Raw genomic sequence first — 17,107 nt, forward strand, 5'->3', positions numbered from 1 at the left:
AAATAAAGTAATTGAGCTTCGCTGTGCCATCTACAAAATTCGAATCACCAACCGATAAGTTGCGCAACAAAAACTTTTCCTACTTTTCCTACAACTACAGCTGTTATCGGTCGTTGTGTGAAGACCCCCAAGATTAAGCTAATCAGCATATTTATAACAATTTAAGAAGGAACATCGCTCGTTGATATCAGTCTAAATATTGACTGTAAATTCAAAACAGTTGTAATAATAAAGTAAATGATAAGATAATTGGTTTTCCATTTGTGTCGGCCCATAATTGTCTGAGTTTGTTATCTGAGTATTGATATAAACTTGCTTGTTTATTATCCTCTTGACAAATATTGACCAAACTCAAATGTGCTGCGATAATACAATGAAAATATGGCAAATTAAATAAGCTACTAAAATAAACTATGGAAGGTAATGATTCAGTTCTTTGCTTACCTCTAGACAACTGTTACATCCTTTTTTGCTATTTACTGATCAACAAGTAGTGGACTCTGGCAATGGAGAAGTATGATTTATAATATACCAATACGATTCCAAATTATATAAACAGGTGCTTTTTAAAATTCCCAGCACTTATATAATTAAACTACATCTTTGCTAACTATAGTTGATTACATTTATCTTAGTAATATTTTATCCAATTGAATCTTGCTTCTTGGGCACTATGCGAAGAGCTTCCAGTTTTTTGTGAGACTTGGTGGTGAGATGATGCTGATAATGCTTCTGCAGCTTAAAGCTTTGTTCGCAAATTTCACAATTATAATCACGACTCATCGTATGAACCATTTGATGGGCTCTGCAGTCACCTTTGGTCACAAACGATTTGTCGCAATATTCACATTGAAATGGCCGCTGACTCCCATCCATATGCACTCTGCAAATAGTAATTTAATTATTAGTAAAGACTAATGATTATATCAATAATTTGTTGGAGTGAATCTTACCTTTCGTGGGTGCTGCGATTGCTGCAATGGCGAAAGGATTTTCCACAGGCATAACGGCAAGGATACGGACGTACATTGTCATGCGTTCGCTTATGATTATTCAGTTCCGCAGTTGTGGAAAAAGCAGCGCTGCATAATTTACACTTGTGAGGTCGAGTCCCGGCGTGCCGTACGATGTGGTTACGCAGATTGAATCCAGTTGTGAAGTTCTTTCCACAAATGTGACAGATGTGCTCATCAGCCACACCATGAATTCGTCTTTTGTGCTTCTTAAGGAAGTGCCTGCTGTGAAACTTTTGACCGCATTCCTCGCACTTGTATCCAAAATGCACGCCGATGCTCTTCAGATGCTCGACAAGCGGTGCCGAGTACTTGAAATCATGTCCACAATGCTTGCACACAAATCTGTAAAAAGCTTAAATACTCTGGATATTCGATTCAAATGATTAGAATACAAACCTCGTATGAAGCTGCATGTTGTGCGTCTGATGCATATGCATTTTGAGCAGATCTTGGCTAGTGAAAGTCAATCCACACTCATGACACTGCAATTTCAAAGTGTTGTCATCTTTTTTTAATTTCTTTGGATTGGTAGGCGGTGCTGTTGGAAGTGGCAATGGCTGCACATCAACTTCTTCGTAATACTCTTCACTATCTGATATATCAATATCTTCTAATCGTACTTCATCTGTTTTCAAGTGTGCTTCACTTGCCCTGTCTTGGGTAATGCTTAACGACTCTGGATAATCCATTTCATCGGACTCCTCCTTCATGTGTACATTGATGACGATCTGAGACTGTGCGTCAATGCATGATCTGCGAAATTCAATAGACATCTCCAGATGTTGCTGGCAGAGACTGCAGATGAAATCGGAATGGTCGTCATCTTGTGTTAGCTGCACAAACAGAAATTGTTATAAATTTACATTGGGTTTCAGGGCCTCAGCTTACCAGCAGATCTGTCAGCTCCTTGATATCTTGCAGTATTGTATTGTTGTGAGGATCAAAGAGGTTTTGAGAAGTTTGAGCATCTTCTATTGGCTGTACACACGTTCTGCATAGCACTTCATCCATAACGATCTTTGGTTGCTGCTGCATTTCTTTCGAAGAACTTGTTAAATAGTAAATATCTTCTTCGAGTTCATCTTCTGCAGGATATTCCTCTTGCTCGTTGTCTTCATTGTCACCTTCTGCGATGTCATAATTTTCCAGATACTCCATATCCGTGTAATCTTCCACTATTGAGTCGGTCGGAGGAGTTTCATCCAAAGCAGAGTCGGACCTAAAAAGTTAAATAAAAATCAATTGGTAAATGAATAGTGTACCTTCTTTACCTCTTTCCTGACATTTCCTGCAAGAAGACCATGTGGGTAGCAAATTCCCAATGAATATCTGGAGTTTCAAGTGGATCCACATCGCCTTTATCAACATCATCGTCGCTGTCACAATCAACATTAAAGCGACTATTGGCTGCCTTGCAATGATAGCGATAACTCTGGCGCAATGAACGCCAAGCGACTTTGCATTCGTTTGCTAAACGAGCGGCATTTAATTATTTGTTTCCAGTAGTGAATTAGTCACTCACCCTCTCTGCCCATTTCAGCACCCACTGATTGCCAGGCCTCCTTAACACACGTTAGATCCTTGTGCTCGCTGTCTCTCACGTCCCAGAGGAGACGTCGCAGTCTCACTGCTGCTATAAGTCGTATCTTGTCATTTTTATCAAAACGCAACAACCTTTTACGATGCGCGCCGCGATTTGTGCATGTTTCTTTCATTTTGATGGGTAAATAATCACATTGAGTTACCACTTCACAATAAAAACCAGTAAATGTTTAATTACGTCCTTATTAAAAACAATACCTAATTAATAGCTCCAAACAAAATAAATACACTCTAATTAAAGACTTCTTTCAATAAGCAATATGATTTTTCCCAGCCCGATCAGCGTATGCTCCTTCAGTAGCAAGAAGAAGACCGTCTATTCACATTACAATTTAACAGCTGATTTAGTGCTTGACATTAACGTGTGAATGTCATTTATTTGAAATTCAAAATGTTGCAAAATTTAATACTTATTAACTGGGACATTTTGCCTTGTGTATTTTCGTTCTTTGATGAAGTGCCAGATGTGACGAACGCAGAAACCATTGATCGCATTGCTCACAACTAAAATGGGCAAATATTATAGTGCTATATTAATATATTAACACAGTTTTCTTACTGAAATTTGCGATTATTTAAATGCACTCCCTCGTGCATTTTTCGAACTGATGTCGATCTGAAGGATTTATCACAATACCGACAATCAAATGGCCGCTCGTTTGTATGAGTTCTGAAGTTCAAAATAAAAATTAATAAATTATTACTAATTAATTAAAGTGTAACTGGAGAAATCCTTAGCTAACCTTTCATGTACTGCTTTGCTGCTCGTGCCACGAAATGTTTTGTCACAATAACGACATGCATAAGGCCTTGCATTTGTATGCAATATTTTATGGCGCAGCATTTCGTTTTGTGTATAGTATCTTCTTTTACAGATATCACATTCGAATTTCTTTTGATCGGTGTGTCGTAATAAATGCAGTTTCAAGTATGTGGATGATTTGAATACTCCGCCACATTGATCACAAATCCAGGACTTTAAATGGCGATTATCTCGCCTCTTAGCTTTTGACTTTATCGTATTTTCAACATAAATTACGTCTGATTTAGTTGTTTCAGGTACTTCTTCTTCGATGTCAGACTCTTGTATTATCTCATATTCTTCACTGCTCTCATTTTGTTGAGAGTCTTCGTCACCTACATTTGGATTCGATTCATAGTCATGGTTTAGCTCGTTGCGTTTATTTAAATCTTTTATAGCCGCCAATAGTTTTCGATGAGTTCTTTGACAAATTGAACGGAATTGAAGTATTTGGTCCAAAATAGTTTTACAGCGTAAACAAATGAAATCCGGCAAAATGTTGTCATATTCCATCTACCATTATATCAATGCAATTTATAAATATACAAGTAGAAATGGCTTCATTTTTCGATCTGCTTAACGAAACTTACCCACATGTCGGCAATGTCTTGAATTAATGCTACTAATTGGAAATTCGATTCTTCAAATAGATTGACATCGAATTCTTTGTTTATTGTTGTACCACAAGTGCGGCAGTGTGTGAGCAATTCATCCATTATGAACTATTTATTTTAAATGTTTTCCTTTGCTGCAAAAACTGCAGCAAGATTGTTATTTATTTTTGCGTGAATGGCAATAATATGGAACAGCTGGCTTCGATTATGGCTAAACGCCATTTCCATTGTATGTATAAGTAAAAAATACCAAAATGTTTATTTTGTATTTGTATTTTGTAATTGTAAATCACAACTTTTAATATAATTTAAATTTATTTTGTATGTGGATTAATGATCAAAAACATAATCTAGACCATCTCCAGTTTTGTTTTTCTTTTATACATAAAGCTAGATCTCTTAGGGTATTTTTTGACGTAAAATAGTATCTTCGCTTACGCACTTACGGTCGCACTGTTGTCAGTAAGTAAATATTTTTAGAAAAATGATGCCGCTTCAGTGCAGAACTTGTGCAGAACCCATTTTTAACGCAAATCCAAGAAACTTATTTAATCATGAGAACGAGGACATTAGACAAAACATCGAAGCTCTTACGGGCATCAAGGTAGAATTTAATTGACGGCTTGCAATGTCCCAGATATTGATTTAAAATCCTTTCGAAAAATATACAGCTCTCTTTTGATTCCCGCCTGCCAAGTCATATTTGCTCCTGCTGTTACCTGGACTTGGACCATTCGATGGCATTTCGCTTGCGCTGCTTGGATGCAAATACCAATTTGTTGAGCCATAAGCATTCGGACTCGGAAGATTTACACCATTTAGATCCATTAAATAAAAATGAAATCATTGAAGTGCCAAACAATGCAAAGAGCTTTGAAGGAAAAACAAATATGAAGATTAGTGGACATATATCTAAATCAAACCACCTTAATCCTCGAGTACGAATTAGGCGTTTCCAAAATCCAGTAAAGAATGGCACAAAACCATGTCGCAGCACTACTGAACAGGATGACTCCAAACCAATGTATGATATTGCCGTGGCAATCAGTGAAAATATTAAAAAAGCCAAGAAAAAAAAGCCGCGTGTTACGTCTTCGGAGAAGAAGTACATTTGCCATGTATGCGGCTGGGCATTTAGTGACTTGAGCAACATGAAGGATCATGCGTTGCGTCACTCGGGCATCAAGAAGTTTCAGTGTCAAGAGTGCATCAGTAAATTCTTCACACGTTCTCAATTATTGCTTCATGTTCGCGTTCATCATAAGGGTGAAATGCCTTTCGTATGCAAATATTGTGGAATGGGTTTCCGCAATAGTCCCAGTCGATGTCGTCATGAACTGTAAGCAGTTAATGTCACTATATAAAGTTAATTGTAAACTGATATATTATTTTCCATTCCAGAAAGTTTCATGCGAATCAATTACCATTTGCATGCAACATTTGTCCTAAAGCGTTTGTTAGCAAAATCAGCTTAAACAATCATAAACAGACTCATGAAACAGGCGAAGTGATTTATCGGTAAGTTTTGCAGAAGTGTATATGACAGGCAGATAAATAATATTTTTAATTCATACTTTTTAGTTGTGAGCCGTGTAATAAGACATTTAAGGCACCTATCTACTTAAGAAATCACTATATAACAGCACGTCATCGTCGAGTTCAGGAAGCCCATGAAAAAACGACAGCGTCTGCCGAAGTAGAAGAGAACATTTATAGCGATGATGATATTGACTTTGAGTTCGCAGATTCAATTATTGAAGAGGTTGATGAATAAATATTTTACTGGTATTTCTGCAGTTTTCATTTATTTATACTTCTATATAGAAATTCGAATGTTTAAGTGCGCGCCCTTAACTTGCTATTCACACCATTGCGCTGCTACACACGCATGCCATTCTCGTGTTTGTTTACATACAACAAAAAAACAGCTCTGTCTGTCGTCTAAAATCGGAGTTGATGCATAAAAACATTGCACATTAAACGAAGACGCTTTTTAAAAAATGTCTATGCAATGCAGAATGTGTGCTGAAAAGATATTTAATCCGAATACCAAAAACCTTTTCGACGACGATGGCGATGAAATCGTATTAAACATCCAAAGTTTAACTGGCATCCTGGTAAGCTTCTTGCAAAACAACACCACAAAAAAAAAGGATGTTAAGCAACATGTGTTTATCCTAAATTGCAGTTAAGAGAAGACATTCATATGCCTAACTATATTTGCGGCTGCTGTCATTTGGATTTGTGTCACGCAATCGCATTTCGCGAGCGTTGTCTGCAAACGGAGCAGTCGTTTCAGCAGAGGAAACTGGAAAGAATGAGGCTAACAGTTTCAAACAGAGGCTTCCCAAGGGAGTCTATGTTATCAAGTCCTAAAGCAAAAACTTCACATCGTCTTCAAACACAGAAACAACCAATACCAAAAGAAAAATTATTCACAAAAGATAAATACTCTAAAGTAAATACTCCTGTTGCGGCTACACCAATGGGTTTAAAGCCCTTGAATAGTTGGAGCAATAGTGAGGACAACCTGAGCTCGTCATGTGATGAAGTGAACGATTGGAGTGCCGACGAAGCAAGTTCCGAAGCTCCAGTGCCACAACAATTGCCCTCAACTGATGGTGATGTTGATGTTAAAGTGAAGCGTACAGAACCAACTGAAAGTGTTGATAAAACCAAGAATAAAACGACCAACATGTCGAGCATCAAAAAAGATGATAAGTTAGACAAATTCATCTGCGAATTATGCGGTCTCCAATCGAATTCAATCGCCAACCACGAGCTACACATGAGACGCCATAGGGGTGAGAAGAATTTCAAGTGTGAGGAATGCGGCTCTGAACACTACTCCAAATATCTGATGCGATTGCATATTCGTGTGAAACACAAGGGCGAAAAGCCATTTGCCTGCAAATTTTGTGATGAACGCTTCCACTCGGGCAGCACACGGATTCGCCATGAAAGGTAATATTTGGAATTGTTTCCTGGTAATTCATAAATTTAATTAATATATATATACTATTGTAGAGTGCGTCATATTCGAGATTGGGCGTTTGAGTGCAAGATTTGCGGCAAAAAGTATTTGACCAAGTCGTGTTTGAATAAACATAAATTTTTGCACACAGGTCTGCGTCCTTATCGGTAAGTTTTATTTGGATAAATAATTTGGGGCTACATAAATAAAAGTAATAAACCACATCTTTGGCATAGACTTAGCATTAAAATAATAATATAACTGCTCTGATATCATTTTACCTTTTGTCCTAAAACAATAATGACAAATATAATTTTTTTTAAATAATACATTTAGTTGTTATATATAAAAAAATTTATAGCTTTTATTGAATCATATAATTGTTATCCTAGAATTTATACAATTTAATGTACCTGAATCCATATTTTTCATTATTGTTCCTTTTTTAGCTGTGATCTGTGCAATGTGGCCTTTCCTCGAAGACCTGGTTTAAGGATTCACTGTCGTACAAAGCAGCATCAGAAGCGAGCCAGCGAAGCGCACATAAATCCAAATGATGTTCTCAATGCTGCTCCCACCGTGGTCAGCAATGACGAGACTAACGTGGCCAACGAAGCAATTCCGTTTCCAGACTCACTATTGGCGGAGTTAGATGTGTAAAACGAATGAAAACGAATGTGCTGTGGAGCCTAAGATATAAGCGGCAGTCACACGAAAACGCGTGTAACAGCTGTACTTATTTGCCATTCGCATTTGTTTGTTTATTACAAATTTTAATCGAAGCAAAAACACATTTTTAAGGCTGGCTAAAATAAAGCAATATATTTTACAAAAAAATAAAAATGTCACAATTAATTTTGTGTAGAACATGTGGAGAAAAGATTTACAATCTCAATGCTAAAAATCTCTTTGGTCCGGAAGGTAAAACCCTTTTAAATCAGCTACACATGTTGACGGGCATCTACGTAAGTTTTGGAGTAATTGTTAAATAAAGTAAATATTTAAATGCGTATTCTTTATGTTTGTAGTTAACCGAGGAACCAGACCTGCCAAAGCACATTTGTGCTTGTTGCCATTTAGATTTGAACCATTCAATCAGCTTCCGAGAACGCTGTATCCAAACAAACAAATATTTGCGAAATGGAAAAGGAGCAACAATATCCGATCCACTTACTACAGAAATGGAGAATACAGAGATTGTAATGAGTGAGCAGCAAGCAAATCATATAGTAAGCGAACATAAACGTAAGCAAATGCAAATTGCCGTTAGCTGCAAGCCAAGCAAAAAACAAAGTCCAAAGCAGAGACAAATGCAACAGATGAGCAACCGTTCAGTAGAGCAGCGCTCCAATCAAATTGAGCGCGTAAGTTCAAAAAAAATTAAAACAAATATTAAAAAGAAAGGTAAATCAAATACCAAGACCTATGTGTGCGATCAATGTGGCCGATACTTCACCGATGCCAGCAATCTAAAAATTCACATTGTGCGACATACGGGAATAAAGTCATTCGAGTGCCAGGAATGTGGTGAAAAATACTACACAGGACATCTGCTAAATTTGCATATTCGCGTCAAACACCAAGGTGAAATGCCTTATGCTTGCAAGCATTGTGAGCAACGATTTTATACCAGCACCTCCCGTTCCCGACATGAACAGTAAGCATAACAATACAAGTACTATGATTTATTATATTAATTTTTTTTTTTTAGACTACAACATATGCGTGATAGGGCCTATGAGTGTCGCGTGTGTGGCAAAACATATCGCACTAGATCCTGCTTGAATAAACATGAATTTTTGCACACTGGTGAACGACCATATCGGTTTGTTTAATATGGAATCTTTAACTATTTGATCATCATTGTTAATGATTTTTACATTTCAGTTGCGAAGTTTGCAATGTTGCATTTCCTCGAAATACAAATTTAAAATTACACTATCGCTCAAAGCAACACCAAAAAAAAGCTGCTCAGGCTCAAGGCGAAGATTTTGACGACTTGGAAGAGGATATTATTGTGGAACAGGAAGACTTGGAATTTGCAGAATCAATTATTGAGGAATTGGATGAATGAAGCGGACGAAATCAAGTCGCTTAAATTCATAGTCGTTAGAAGTAAATGGTACAATTTGTAATAGAACATTTTTTGCGTTGTTTAAATTAAATAATTCTGATTATTAAATAATAAATTTAGTAATAAAATAAATATACCAAATTGTTAAATAGCAATTCTATGTGATACAATCCTATAGTTGAAGGCGATGACATTCACACAATGCATGTTTGAATTGTAAATATGACATTCACACAATACAACAACTTGTTTAACGTAATAACAGCCCTGTTCTTATATGGATAAACATAAACAAACGCCAACAAAACAAACAAAATATAAAAATGTCTGAGACATTTCGCTGTCGGACTTGTGGGAAACGAACTCATCGACATAAATTGAAACAATTATTTGATGACGACGATATTCTGCAGAAAATAAAGATTCTTACTGGTATTTGGGTAAGAGATAATAATGTCTGGGGTGCAGAGAGAATAATTTTGTTTATTTATTCATTTTAGCTAACAAAAGAATTAAATGTACCTAGTATAATTTGCTCAAATTGCTTAACTAACTTAAATAATGCCATTGAATTTCGAACCCGCTGCATAAAAAGTAATCGGCTATATCTGAAGAGAGGCTGTTCTTTCAAAGGAAATTTAGAGGACAATATTGATGATCCTTTGGCTAATGAGGGCATGAAAATTGAGCTGGAGGACAAAGTAGATGCAATTGAAGTGGAGTTTAATCAAAATTTGCCCTACAAAGTAGTTACATCGCAAATACACTCACCAAGGGTTTGCTTTTGCGATTTATGTGGTGGAAGTTTCGTGGATGAAGCGAGTTTAAGTCAACATCGTCAGCATCACTGCAGTTTAAAGGACGAGGATGAACAGAGTGATAGTAATTTAAATAAAACTGAGCCGATTTTATATTCTAACCACTTGTTGCTAGATGACACTTCAAACCAGAGTCGCCATAATTCGTTAACTTCTAAAAAGATTAAAAAGCCAAGGGATTTCTTTTGTGATCATTGCGGAAGACATTTTAATGACAATGCCAACTTCAACCGTCACGTTCAGCGACATTTAGGTGTTAAACGATATACTTGTGAGGAATGCGATTATAAAGATTATTCGAAGCATTTGGTTAATTTACACACACGCATTCAGCATCGAGGAGAGCAGCCATATGCCTGTAAATATTGTGGCAAACGTTTTGTAAATAGTATGGCACGATTACGGCATCAAAGGTAATTAACAATGCTCAATAATTTAATTCATATTTGTATTAACATTCGTTTTTCTTTCAAGATCCCATGTCGAGCATGTAGAGACTGAAACCAAGATGGTGACGTACACTTGTACCTTATGTGGTAAACATTTCGTAAATAAAAGTACTTTGGATAAACATGCCATTGTGCACACCGGTGAACAACCATTCTAGTATGTCTTTATAATATTTTCCTTGATTGTCACTGATTTTATTGCATATATTGTTTCAGCTGTGAAATTTGTTGCATTTACTTCAATCGAAAGTCAAGCTTACAAACACATTATCGCTCTAAGACTCATCAAAAGAAAGCAACGTCTAAGTTGGATGAAACTGGTGTTGACTCTGATTAAGCAAATATCTATATATATTATATAGATTTACACAAAATAAAATTTGAAAATAACCGCTTAACGCAACGCTGCGTTATCGATTATTGCTTGTTACCAGTTGCAAATGTTACCAAGCCTATGAAGAAAGCAGTATTTTTCTGAAAACCAAAACAGTATATTCTCAAATGCAGCTTGCGGTCACGCTATCGACGTCACAAATAAAATAATAATTTGCATTAAAAAATGAAGTGCGCGGTGCATAACTGCACAAACAAATTCAAGTCGCGTCAAAAACATTCACAACAATATAGCTTTTTTAGCTTTCCAAAGAATCCAGAAACTTTAAAAAAGTGGTTTTTGTTTTGCCGCAAGAACAGTAAAGACAAACTAAAGAGCTACCTCAAGAGTGTCATATGCAATGAGCACTTTAAAGAGGAAGACATCCAGGGAGGATTACAATTTCAAATGGGTTTGTTATTGTTTACGATGTAATACAGTATTCAATACTCAAAGCCTATTTTTCAGGCCTATGCTCGAAGCGTACACTGAGACCAGGCGCAGTGCCGTGTATCAATAAAAATGATATTAGTGAGGCTGAACGTGAAAAGTCGGAGAAACTTAAGAATCAAAAGCTGGTCGCTGAACTGCTCGAGGAGGCGGAAGCACGTGAGGCAGCCGAGGCCAGTGGAGAAATTATAATTGCCCCAGATTTTGTGCGCAATACAGGCATTGTCTCAGTGCCGGATTTTGTCAGCGCCACGGGAAATGCTTTCGTTTCATTTACGCCCATGCCTACAGAAGCAGATCCCTTGGCAGAGGAGCAGGCTGGGCAGCAGTTGAAAATAGTAGTTGAAGTCAGTCAAAAGGATGAACTAGCAACACCATTAATTGAGCAGCAGAAATGTCGCACTTGTGGTCGTTGCTTTGTCGCTGATGATAAAGCGAAAGATCTTTGCTGCGAAGAAAATGCTGTGATGTTGTATCACATTGAAGTCATAACGGGAATTTGGGTAAGTTATAAAATGTAATAACTAATTTATAGTTTATTTAAAATGTAAGAGTCAGCTAACTTATAGGCGTCTATTCTTTGGAATATTTTATTTTATTTTTAATTTACGATTCGATATAAAGGAATTTTAGTAGTGTATTTGTGAGAAGTGTATTTTTAAATATTTGAGTAATAACTAAGTGGTTTAGACCTTGTACTAATGTGGTCAATTTTATTATTGCAGATACAATGTCCCGAAGAAATTTCACGCTTCATGTGCGCCAATTGCGTGGACAACTTGCGCATCGCAATCGAGTTCCGTGAAACTTGTATTCGCACAGAGCTTCAACTTCAAGGTGGCGACGATGTGGATCTTGATAGCCAAATTAAAATGGAGGTGTCTAATTGCAAGAATGAGGAGGAAACACAGACGCTTGACAATAACAACGACAACAGCAGCGATATGAAAGCGGAGCAATATGTTACAATACTGTCAGCAGAAGGCGAAAGTGAGCAAGCCACTATTATTGTGGAGCCTATGCCAAATGCTGTAATTAGAAAAACGGGTCAGGTGCAACATCCGGGCTCAGGAGATTCGAATAGCATTGCGTTGGGGGCGCAGATCTATGAAGATCTTTTAAACGAATACAGAGGTATGGATAAGCTGCCGCGGCCCCGCAAAAAGAAGGTAGTATCAACGCCAACGCCCATACCAAAGACGCCAGTGATTAAACAACGAAAGCGCCGAGTTCAGGAAAAGAAACCTAAGCGCACAAAGCGTACGAGAGAAGAGAAAAATCGCATTCGTCGTGAACAGATCAGAGCACTACCACTCAATCATGTGTGCGATCAATGTGGCGCCTCGTTCCGAGTGCGTTGTAATCTAACCATACACATGCTGCGCCACACGCGCACCAAGAACTATCCTTGCCCCGAGTGTCCCAAACAATTCTATGACGCTTACATGAGAAACATGCATATCCGTGTCCGGCATCGCGGCGAACTACCATTTGTCTGCAACTATTGCACGAAAGCATTTAGTTCATCGAATACTCGTTATCTGCATGAAAAGTAAGAAGGAAAATTATTAATTGATTTAAGAAATAACCAATTATTTTATCTGATACAGAAACGTTCATGGAGCATCGCCACGTATTCACCGCAATGTCAATAAATTGAATCAGCGGCTCGAGATTAAGGAGAAGCCACCGCTGCCAGCACAGGAATCACAGCCTAAGGAAAATGTTCGTCATTATTGCAACTATTGTGACAAGAGCTATGCAACAAAATATGCGTTAAATGGTCATATTAATCTACACTTGGGTCTGACGCCCTTCAAGTGCAAGCTCTGTGAAATGCGATTTGCGGATCCGCAATCGAAAAAAAAGCATGAAATGAGACACGACAGCAAGCGGCCCTTCGAATGCGATATTTGCCTCAAGGGATTCTATGTGCGCAGCAAACTGAAAGAGCATGAGCGCATTCATACCGGCGAACGTCCTTACAGGTTCGATTTAATTCTTACATTATCTTAAACATGTTTTACTAAACATTAATTGTCGATTTCAGGTGCGGCATTTGTGATGCATATTTTCGGTACAAGTTCAACTTGTATTCGCATCAGTTCAGCAAAATGCACAAGGATAATCTGCAAAAGGTAGAAAAAGAGCAGATTGTAGAAGACTCAAGCTAAATAGAAAGGGAATTAGACTAATATTTGTATATAATTTAAGTTTAAAAAAATGCACAAATGGAATAGTTTTATTTTGATATGAATAGAAGTCTCAAAGTGGCACATCTTATGATTCCTTCTGCTTTAATTGAAACTTTTTGTTTTTGCGACGTTCATTAGCAATGTGGTTCGAGGAATTTAGGTGCTGTGTGAGATTCCCAGCACGCAGGAACCAAAGATCACAGACATCACAGCTGCAGATTTATAAAAACAAATGTGACTAACAACATTGATTACTGAGTGAATATAACTTACTGAAAAGTGCGTTCGCCGCGTTTGATCACCTCGGTTTTGGACTGCGGTGCTCGTCCTTTCTTACACGCCTCGCTGCCAAAGGAAGATCGAGATTATATCGTAAACTCTTTTTTTTAAAAGTAAACTCACCGTTCGTGACGCACTCGCGAGCTATTTGTACTGTATTGTAAACCACAGAAGGTGCATTCATATGGTCCCTCTGTGTGCTTCAGCTGATGCCGTCTTAACAAATGCAATGTGTAGCATTTCTCGTTACATTGCTTACACTCGTAGTTTTTAGTGCCCGTGTGCCGCAAGAGATGAACATTCAGATTGCTGCCATCCTTGAACTGGCGGCCACAGTGCTCACAGATACAGGGTCGAGCCGATGCCCATTGCCGTTCACGGTCCACAATACGTTTGGGTTGTTGCTCATCCGTAAGCTTAATGTACATAGTTCTTTTGCCCACACGCATTGTGTACTTGCGGGATTCAAGCTTGCTTCTCACTGCATTGTTTGCCTCGAGCTTAGGTTGTTGTGCATGGCCAATAACAGGAACATCCACGACTTGCGCCTCTTGGGTAGTCCCATCAAAAGGTAAAGAGGCAACGTCGTAGTCTTCGCTTTCAGTCTGTTGATGCTGGACATTCTCTGCGTCCTCCTCGTGCAGATTGTAATGCTCCTCCCCCGCTGGTTCTTCCTTAATGTTCACCGGTTCCTCTTCTATTCGCAGCGGGTCAGCCGTAACTTTACAAGCTTCTTGTAATATCGCTGGTGAAATGCCATCGTTCGCGCTCAACTTATTTTTACGTCTGGTGAGGAATGCTTCAATTTTGGCACAACGTTTACGAAACGTGCTTAGCTTTTTCAGCAGCGTTTGGCAGTCGTTGCACATATAAATTGGAAACCCGACAACATTTTCTACCTATGAAGGGGTAAATGGAGCTGTTAGTGTTTGTAATTCACCGAGTTTTTAAGTGGTTTTATTTTGTCAGTACCCAGCAGTTGGAAATTGTGCGCACCAAGTGCAGCAGTTGACGGCCCTGGGTCGAAAAAATTTTGATACAATTTTCTATATTCACTGTTTTGCCGCAAGTACGGCAAAAACTTTCCATATTCGATAAAAATTTAAATAAAACTTCAATTGGTCAAGCAGCGTATTTTGTTTATTTGTCGGCAGAGGCAGCGTGGCAGCATTTGATTAGCCAATATATGCCGAATCCAGTCAAAAATATATAAAATACTAGACTCCCATATTCCAGAAGCAAGAAAATACTAAACTTCATTTTACAATATGTTTGCAACAGAAGCGAACGTTAAAAAGTGATCAGTCCTATTAAATAAAATTACAATGTATTACAAAAAAATTCTATATTTTAATTTTTAAATTATAAAATGTAAATTGTATATTCCTGCATACAAAATTTATATAAATATATAAAAACATTAATTGACCTGACATAATAGTCGAACACATTTACACACAATAGTCCAATATTTAGTTATGATTAGATTACTTATAATAGAGCTAAGTTTCTTAAAATAGTTGTTAATTGGACTCGATTCGACAGATTAATTAGACTCCTTTAATGTATCATCTCCGTTGGCTTTCAAAGCGTGTAGTTTTGATTTCAAGTGAGCCTTCAAATGTGTACTTCGTTGAAAGTTCTTGTTACATATCTCGCAGCTGTGAAATTCAGTAATAATTAATCTAAAGTTATTTTGTTTAAAATTAATTACATACAAAAATGCTCGGATTCCGTTATGTATTAAAATATGACGTTTAAGATCCGATGCAGAGATGAACTCTTTCTCACAATAGTCGCAGGAAAAAGGACGCAAATTGGTGTGATGGCTGAAAAAATTGAAAAATAAATTAATTGACTATGTATCCATGTAGGTAGATTCAATTACCGTTCGTGAACGGCACGTGATGTGCTGTTGTGAAACGTTTTATTGCAGTATTTACAGCCATAAGGACGTTCGCCCTGATGCACGATTCGTTCGTGGAGCTGCAGCAAGTGATCTGTGTAGAAACGTTTTGAGCATCGTTGGCACTCAAAGTTCTTGATGCCCGTGTGTCGGATCATGTGCAGCTTAAAATTGCTCTGATCTGTGAAATGTTTGCCACATTGATCACAAATGCAATCGCGGCGTCGTTGTTGTCGCTTGCGTTCAACGATTTGCTCCTCTGTCAGATTTTTCCAGCTTCTATAGCGCTTGACTTTGGGTGTATTCGTTATGCAATCTTCTCTGTGATTCTTGTTTTCTTGATTGCTTGAACATAGCTGCGTGTTCTCTGTTATCGTCTGTTCATCAACTTCTATAGCTTAAATAAAAACGTTTTTATATAATCGCAATATAAAATATATTTGTGTTATACCATTGGGGCTGAAATCATTGTCTAGATCTGAAATGATTTCTTCCTCTGAATCTTGACATTCACTACTATACGTATCTATGCTTTTTACTTCGTTCTTTACGATGGCAGTCAAGAAGTCCGGATCCATGTCACTATCATCCTCACCATCATCATTTGTACTAGGTACTTCCAATTCCACCAAATTATCTGCAATGTACTCGTTAGGTTTGGGAAAGATTTTCTCGAAAACACTGCTTATTTCTTCCTTCATGTGTTCTTGACCATCATCATCATCATCTGATTGATGTTCGCTCAACAAGCTCTGGAGTTGTTCTTGTGTCCTGTTGCAACGTTCTCGAAATGTTTTTGTATGGAAAATTGCACGCTTCACGTCAACGAGACAACAAGCGCATATGTGCATTGGTAGACCAGGAATTTCTTCTAGCTATAAGCAACAATAAATTGTAAATATAATTTGGAAACGCATTTTGATTGCACTTCAACTTGCCGCAGTTCCAGCTATCATTTGAATGTTGGACAGCACTTGAAAGTTTTCAGTCGCGAAGATATTCGTTGGATTGTTATTATAAATAACTTTAGCACATGTCCTGCATTGTAGTACCATTTTGTTGTTGTTTAATAAAGAAGATGTATATTTATATTATTATTTGTTATTAAAGCAACAAAACAAAATTTTCTAATTGGAAATATAAACAGCTGATCACAGCAGAGCACAGGTGAAATACGCCAAAAATTGTAAAATTATGCATCGATACTTCGATAAGTGTAATAAATGAAAGCATCGATTTTTTGTATAATCGATGCCAATTTTTATTTGAAAAAATGAATGGATGTGGGTGTTTCAAGTAAATACGTTTGAAAACGAAAATTCATACACACCTGCTCATTAAATTAATCAACCATATTATTAATATGCACGAGAAAAAGTTCTGCATTTGCTTGGGCCAAGTTAATTGGACATTGCCGTGAGCCTATTCTAAACTATCTTCCTGCAGCTGTAATCTTTCTAATCTGCAATGTAATGGTTCTAGGTAGTTTTACATCTGAGTGCGCATAGGAAGTCACAGTCGCAAACTGAAGGAACAAGTAAAATACAAATTAAAT

At 37.4% G+C, this 17,107-nt stretch overlaps 9 protein-coding genes across 13 annotated transcripts; 5 read left to right on the forward strand and 4 right to left on the reverse strand.

Moving 5' to 3' along the window:
* Window positions 1-550: 550 nt before the first annotated feature.
* LOC117574865 (transcription factor Ouib-like) lies at window positions 551-2,919 on the reverse strand. Of its 2 annotated transcripts, XM_052008141.1 has the most exons (7): window positions 2,817-2,919; window positions 2,539-2,724; window positions 2,288-2,486; window positions 1,905-2,235; window positions 1,413-1,849; window positions 954-1,358; window positions 551-883 (listed from the first exon to the last, which is right to left on the reverse strand). In XM_052008141.1, exons 2-7 carry the CDS (start codon window positions 2,549-2,551, stop codon window positions 643-645), a joined length of 1,626 nt encoding a protein of 541 aa, XP_051864101.1. In that variant the 5' UTR covers window positions 2,552-2,724; window positions 2,817-2,919; the 3' UTR covers window positions 551-642. The 2 variants fall into 2 exon arrangements, with proteins under 2 accessions (XP_051864101.1, XP_034114773.2); XM_034258882.2 differs by having other exon boundaries at window positions 2,539-2,916.
* Window positions 2,920-2,930: 11 nt separating this feature from the next.
* On the reverse strand, window positions 2,931-4,234 carry LOC127566211 (transcription factor Ouib). The gene is made up of 4 exons (XM_052008147.1): window positions 4,011-4,234; window positions 3,362-3,933; window positions 3,178-3,288; window positions 2,931-3,122 (listed from the first exon to the last, which is right to left on the reverse strand). The coding sequence occupies exons 1-4, from the start codon at window positions 4,134-4,136 to the stop codon at window positions 3,032-3,034; spliced, it is 900 nt and encodes a 299-aa protein (XP_051864107.1). The 5' UTR covers window positions 4,137-4,234; the 3' UTR covers window positions 2,931-3,031.
* Window positions 4,235-4,438: 204 nt separating this feature from the next.
* Window positions 4,439-5,822, forward strand: LOC117573618 (zinc finger protein 721-like). The gene is made up of 4 exons (XM_052008145.1): window positions 4,439-4,638; window positions 4,706-5,373; window positions 5,436-5,552; window positions 5,616-5,822. Exons 1-4 carry the CDS (start codon window positions 4,519-4,521, stop codon window positions 5,806-5,808), a joined length of 1,098 nt encoding a protein of 365 aa, XP_051864105.1. The 5' UTR covers window positions 4,439-4,518; the 3' UTR covers window positions 5,809-5,822.
* A 111-nt stretch (window positions 5,823-5,933) lies between these two features.
* LOC117573350 (transcription factor Ouib-like) lies at window positions 5,934-7,690 on the forward strand. The gene is made up of 4 exons (XM_052008144.1): window positions 5,934-6,151; window positions 6,223-6,998; window positions 7,062-7,175; window positions 7,458-7,690. Exons 1-4 carry the CDS (start codon window positions 6,035-6,037, stop codon window positions 7,666-7,668), a joined length of 1,218 nt encoding a protein of 405 aa, XP_051864104.1. The 5' UTR covers window positions 5,934-6,034; the 3' UTR covers window positions 7,669-7,690.
* Window positions 7,691-7,850: 160 nt separating this feature from the next.
* LOC127564982 (transcription factor Ouib-like) lies at window positions 7,851-9,173 on the forward strand. The gene is made up of 4 exons (XM_052008146.1): window positions 7,851-7,973; window positions 8,037-8,665; window positions 8,720-8,833; window positions 8,896-9,173. Exons 1-4 carry the CDS (start codon window positions 7,851-7,853, stop codon window positions 9,080-9,082), a joined length of 1,053 nt encoding a protein of 350 aa, XP_051864106.1. The 3' UTR covers window positions 9,083-9,173.
* A 180-nt stretch (window positions 9,174-9,353) lies between these two features.
* LOC127565898 (gastrula zinc finger protein XlCGF8.2DB-like) lies at window positions 9,354-10,747 on the forward strand. Of its 2 annotated transcripts, XM_052006786.1 has the most exons (5): window positions 9,354-9,522; window positions 9,583-9,964; window positions 10,016-10,313; window positions 10,375-10,506; window positions 10,566-10,747. In XM_052006786.1, the coding sequence occupies exons 1-5, from the start codon at window positions 9,406-9,408 to the stop codon at window positions 10,684-10,686; spliced, it is 1,050 nt and encodes a 349-aa protein (XP_051862746.1). In that variant the 5' UTR covers window positions 9,354-9,405; the 3' UTR covers window positions 10,687-10,747. The 2 variants fall into 2 exon arrangements, with proteins under 2 accessions (XP_051862746.1, XP_051862745.1); XM_052006785.1 differs by having other exon boundaries at window positions 9,583-10,313.
* Window positions 10,748-10,845: 98 nt separating this feature from the next.
* On the forward strand, window positions 10,846-13,473 carry LOC117573615 (zinc finger and SCAN domain-containing protein 21). Its single transcript, XM_034256912.2, has 5 exons — window positions 10,846-11,134; window positions 11,191-11,675; window positions 11,898-12,724; window positions 12,783-13,160; window positions 13,223-13,473. Exons 1-5 carry the CDS (start codon window positions 10,909-10,911, stop codon window positions 13,344-13,346), a joined length of 2,040 nt encoding a protein of 679 aa, XP_034112803.2. The 5' UTR covers window positions 10,846-10,908; the 3' UTR covers window positions 13,347-13,473.
* LOC117573619 (zinc finger protein 420) lies at window positions 13,212-14,817 on the reverse strand. 2 transcript variants are annotated; one of them, XM_034256920.2, is made up of 4 exons: window positions 14,619-14,817; window positions 13,770-14,545; window positions 13,641-13,712; window positions 13,212-13,301 (listed from the first exon to the last, which is right to left on the reverse strand). In XM_034256920.2, the coding sequence occupies exons 1-4, from the start codon at window positions 14,733-14,735 to the stop codon at window positions 13,274-13,276; spliced, it is 993 nt and encodes a 330-aa protein (XP_034112811.1). In that variant the 5' UTR covers window positions 14,736-14,817; the 3' UTR covers window positions 13,212-13,273. The 2 variants fall into 2 exon arrangements, with proteins under 2 accessions (XP_034112811.1, XP_034112810.1); XM_034256919.2 differs by lacking the exon at window positions 13,212-13,301 and adding an exon at window positions 13,361-13,579 and having other exon boundaries at window positions 14,619-14,816.
* Window positions 14,818-15,013: 196 nt separating this feature from the next.
* Window positions 15,014-16,930, reverse strand: LOC117573616 (transcription factor Ouib). 2 transcript variants are annotated; one of them, XM_034256915.2, is made up of 5 exons: window positions 16,491-16,930; window positions 16,004-16,427; window positions 15,535-15,943; window positions 15,365-15,475; window positions 15,014-15,307 (listed from the first exon to the last, which is right to left on the reverse strand). In XM_034256915.2, exons 1-5 carry the CDS (start codon window positions 16,605-16,607, stop codon window positions 15,193-15,195), a joined length of 1,176 nt encoding a protein of 391 aa, XP_034112806.1. In that variant the 5' UTR covers window positions 16,608-16,930; the 3' UTR covers window positions 15,014-15,192. The 2 variants fall into 2 exon arrangements, with proteins under 2 accessions (XP_034112806.1, XP_034112804.1); XM_034256913.2 differs by having other exon boundaries at window positions 15,015-15,307; window positions 15,535-15,949; window positions 16,491-16,731.
* Window positions 16,931-17,107: the final 177 nt, after the last annotated feature.

The sequence above is a fragment of the Drosophila albomicans genome, chromosome 2R (assembly GCF_009650485.2).
Source record: "Drosophila albomicans strain 15112-1751.03 chromosome 2R, ASM965048v2, whole genome shotgun sequence".
NCBI classification, from domain to species: Eukaryota; Metazoa; Arthropoda; class Insecta; order Diptera; family Drosophilidae; genus Drosophila; species Drosophila albomicans.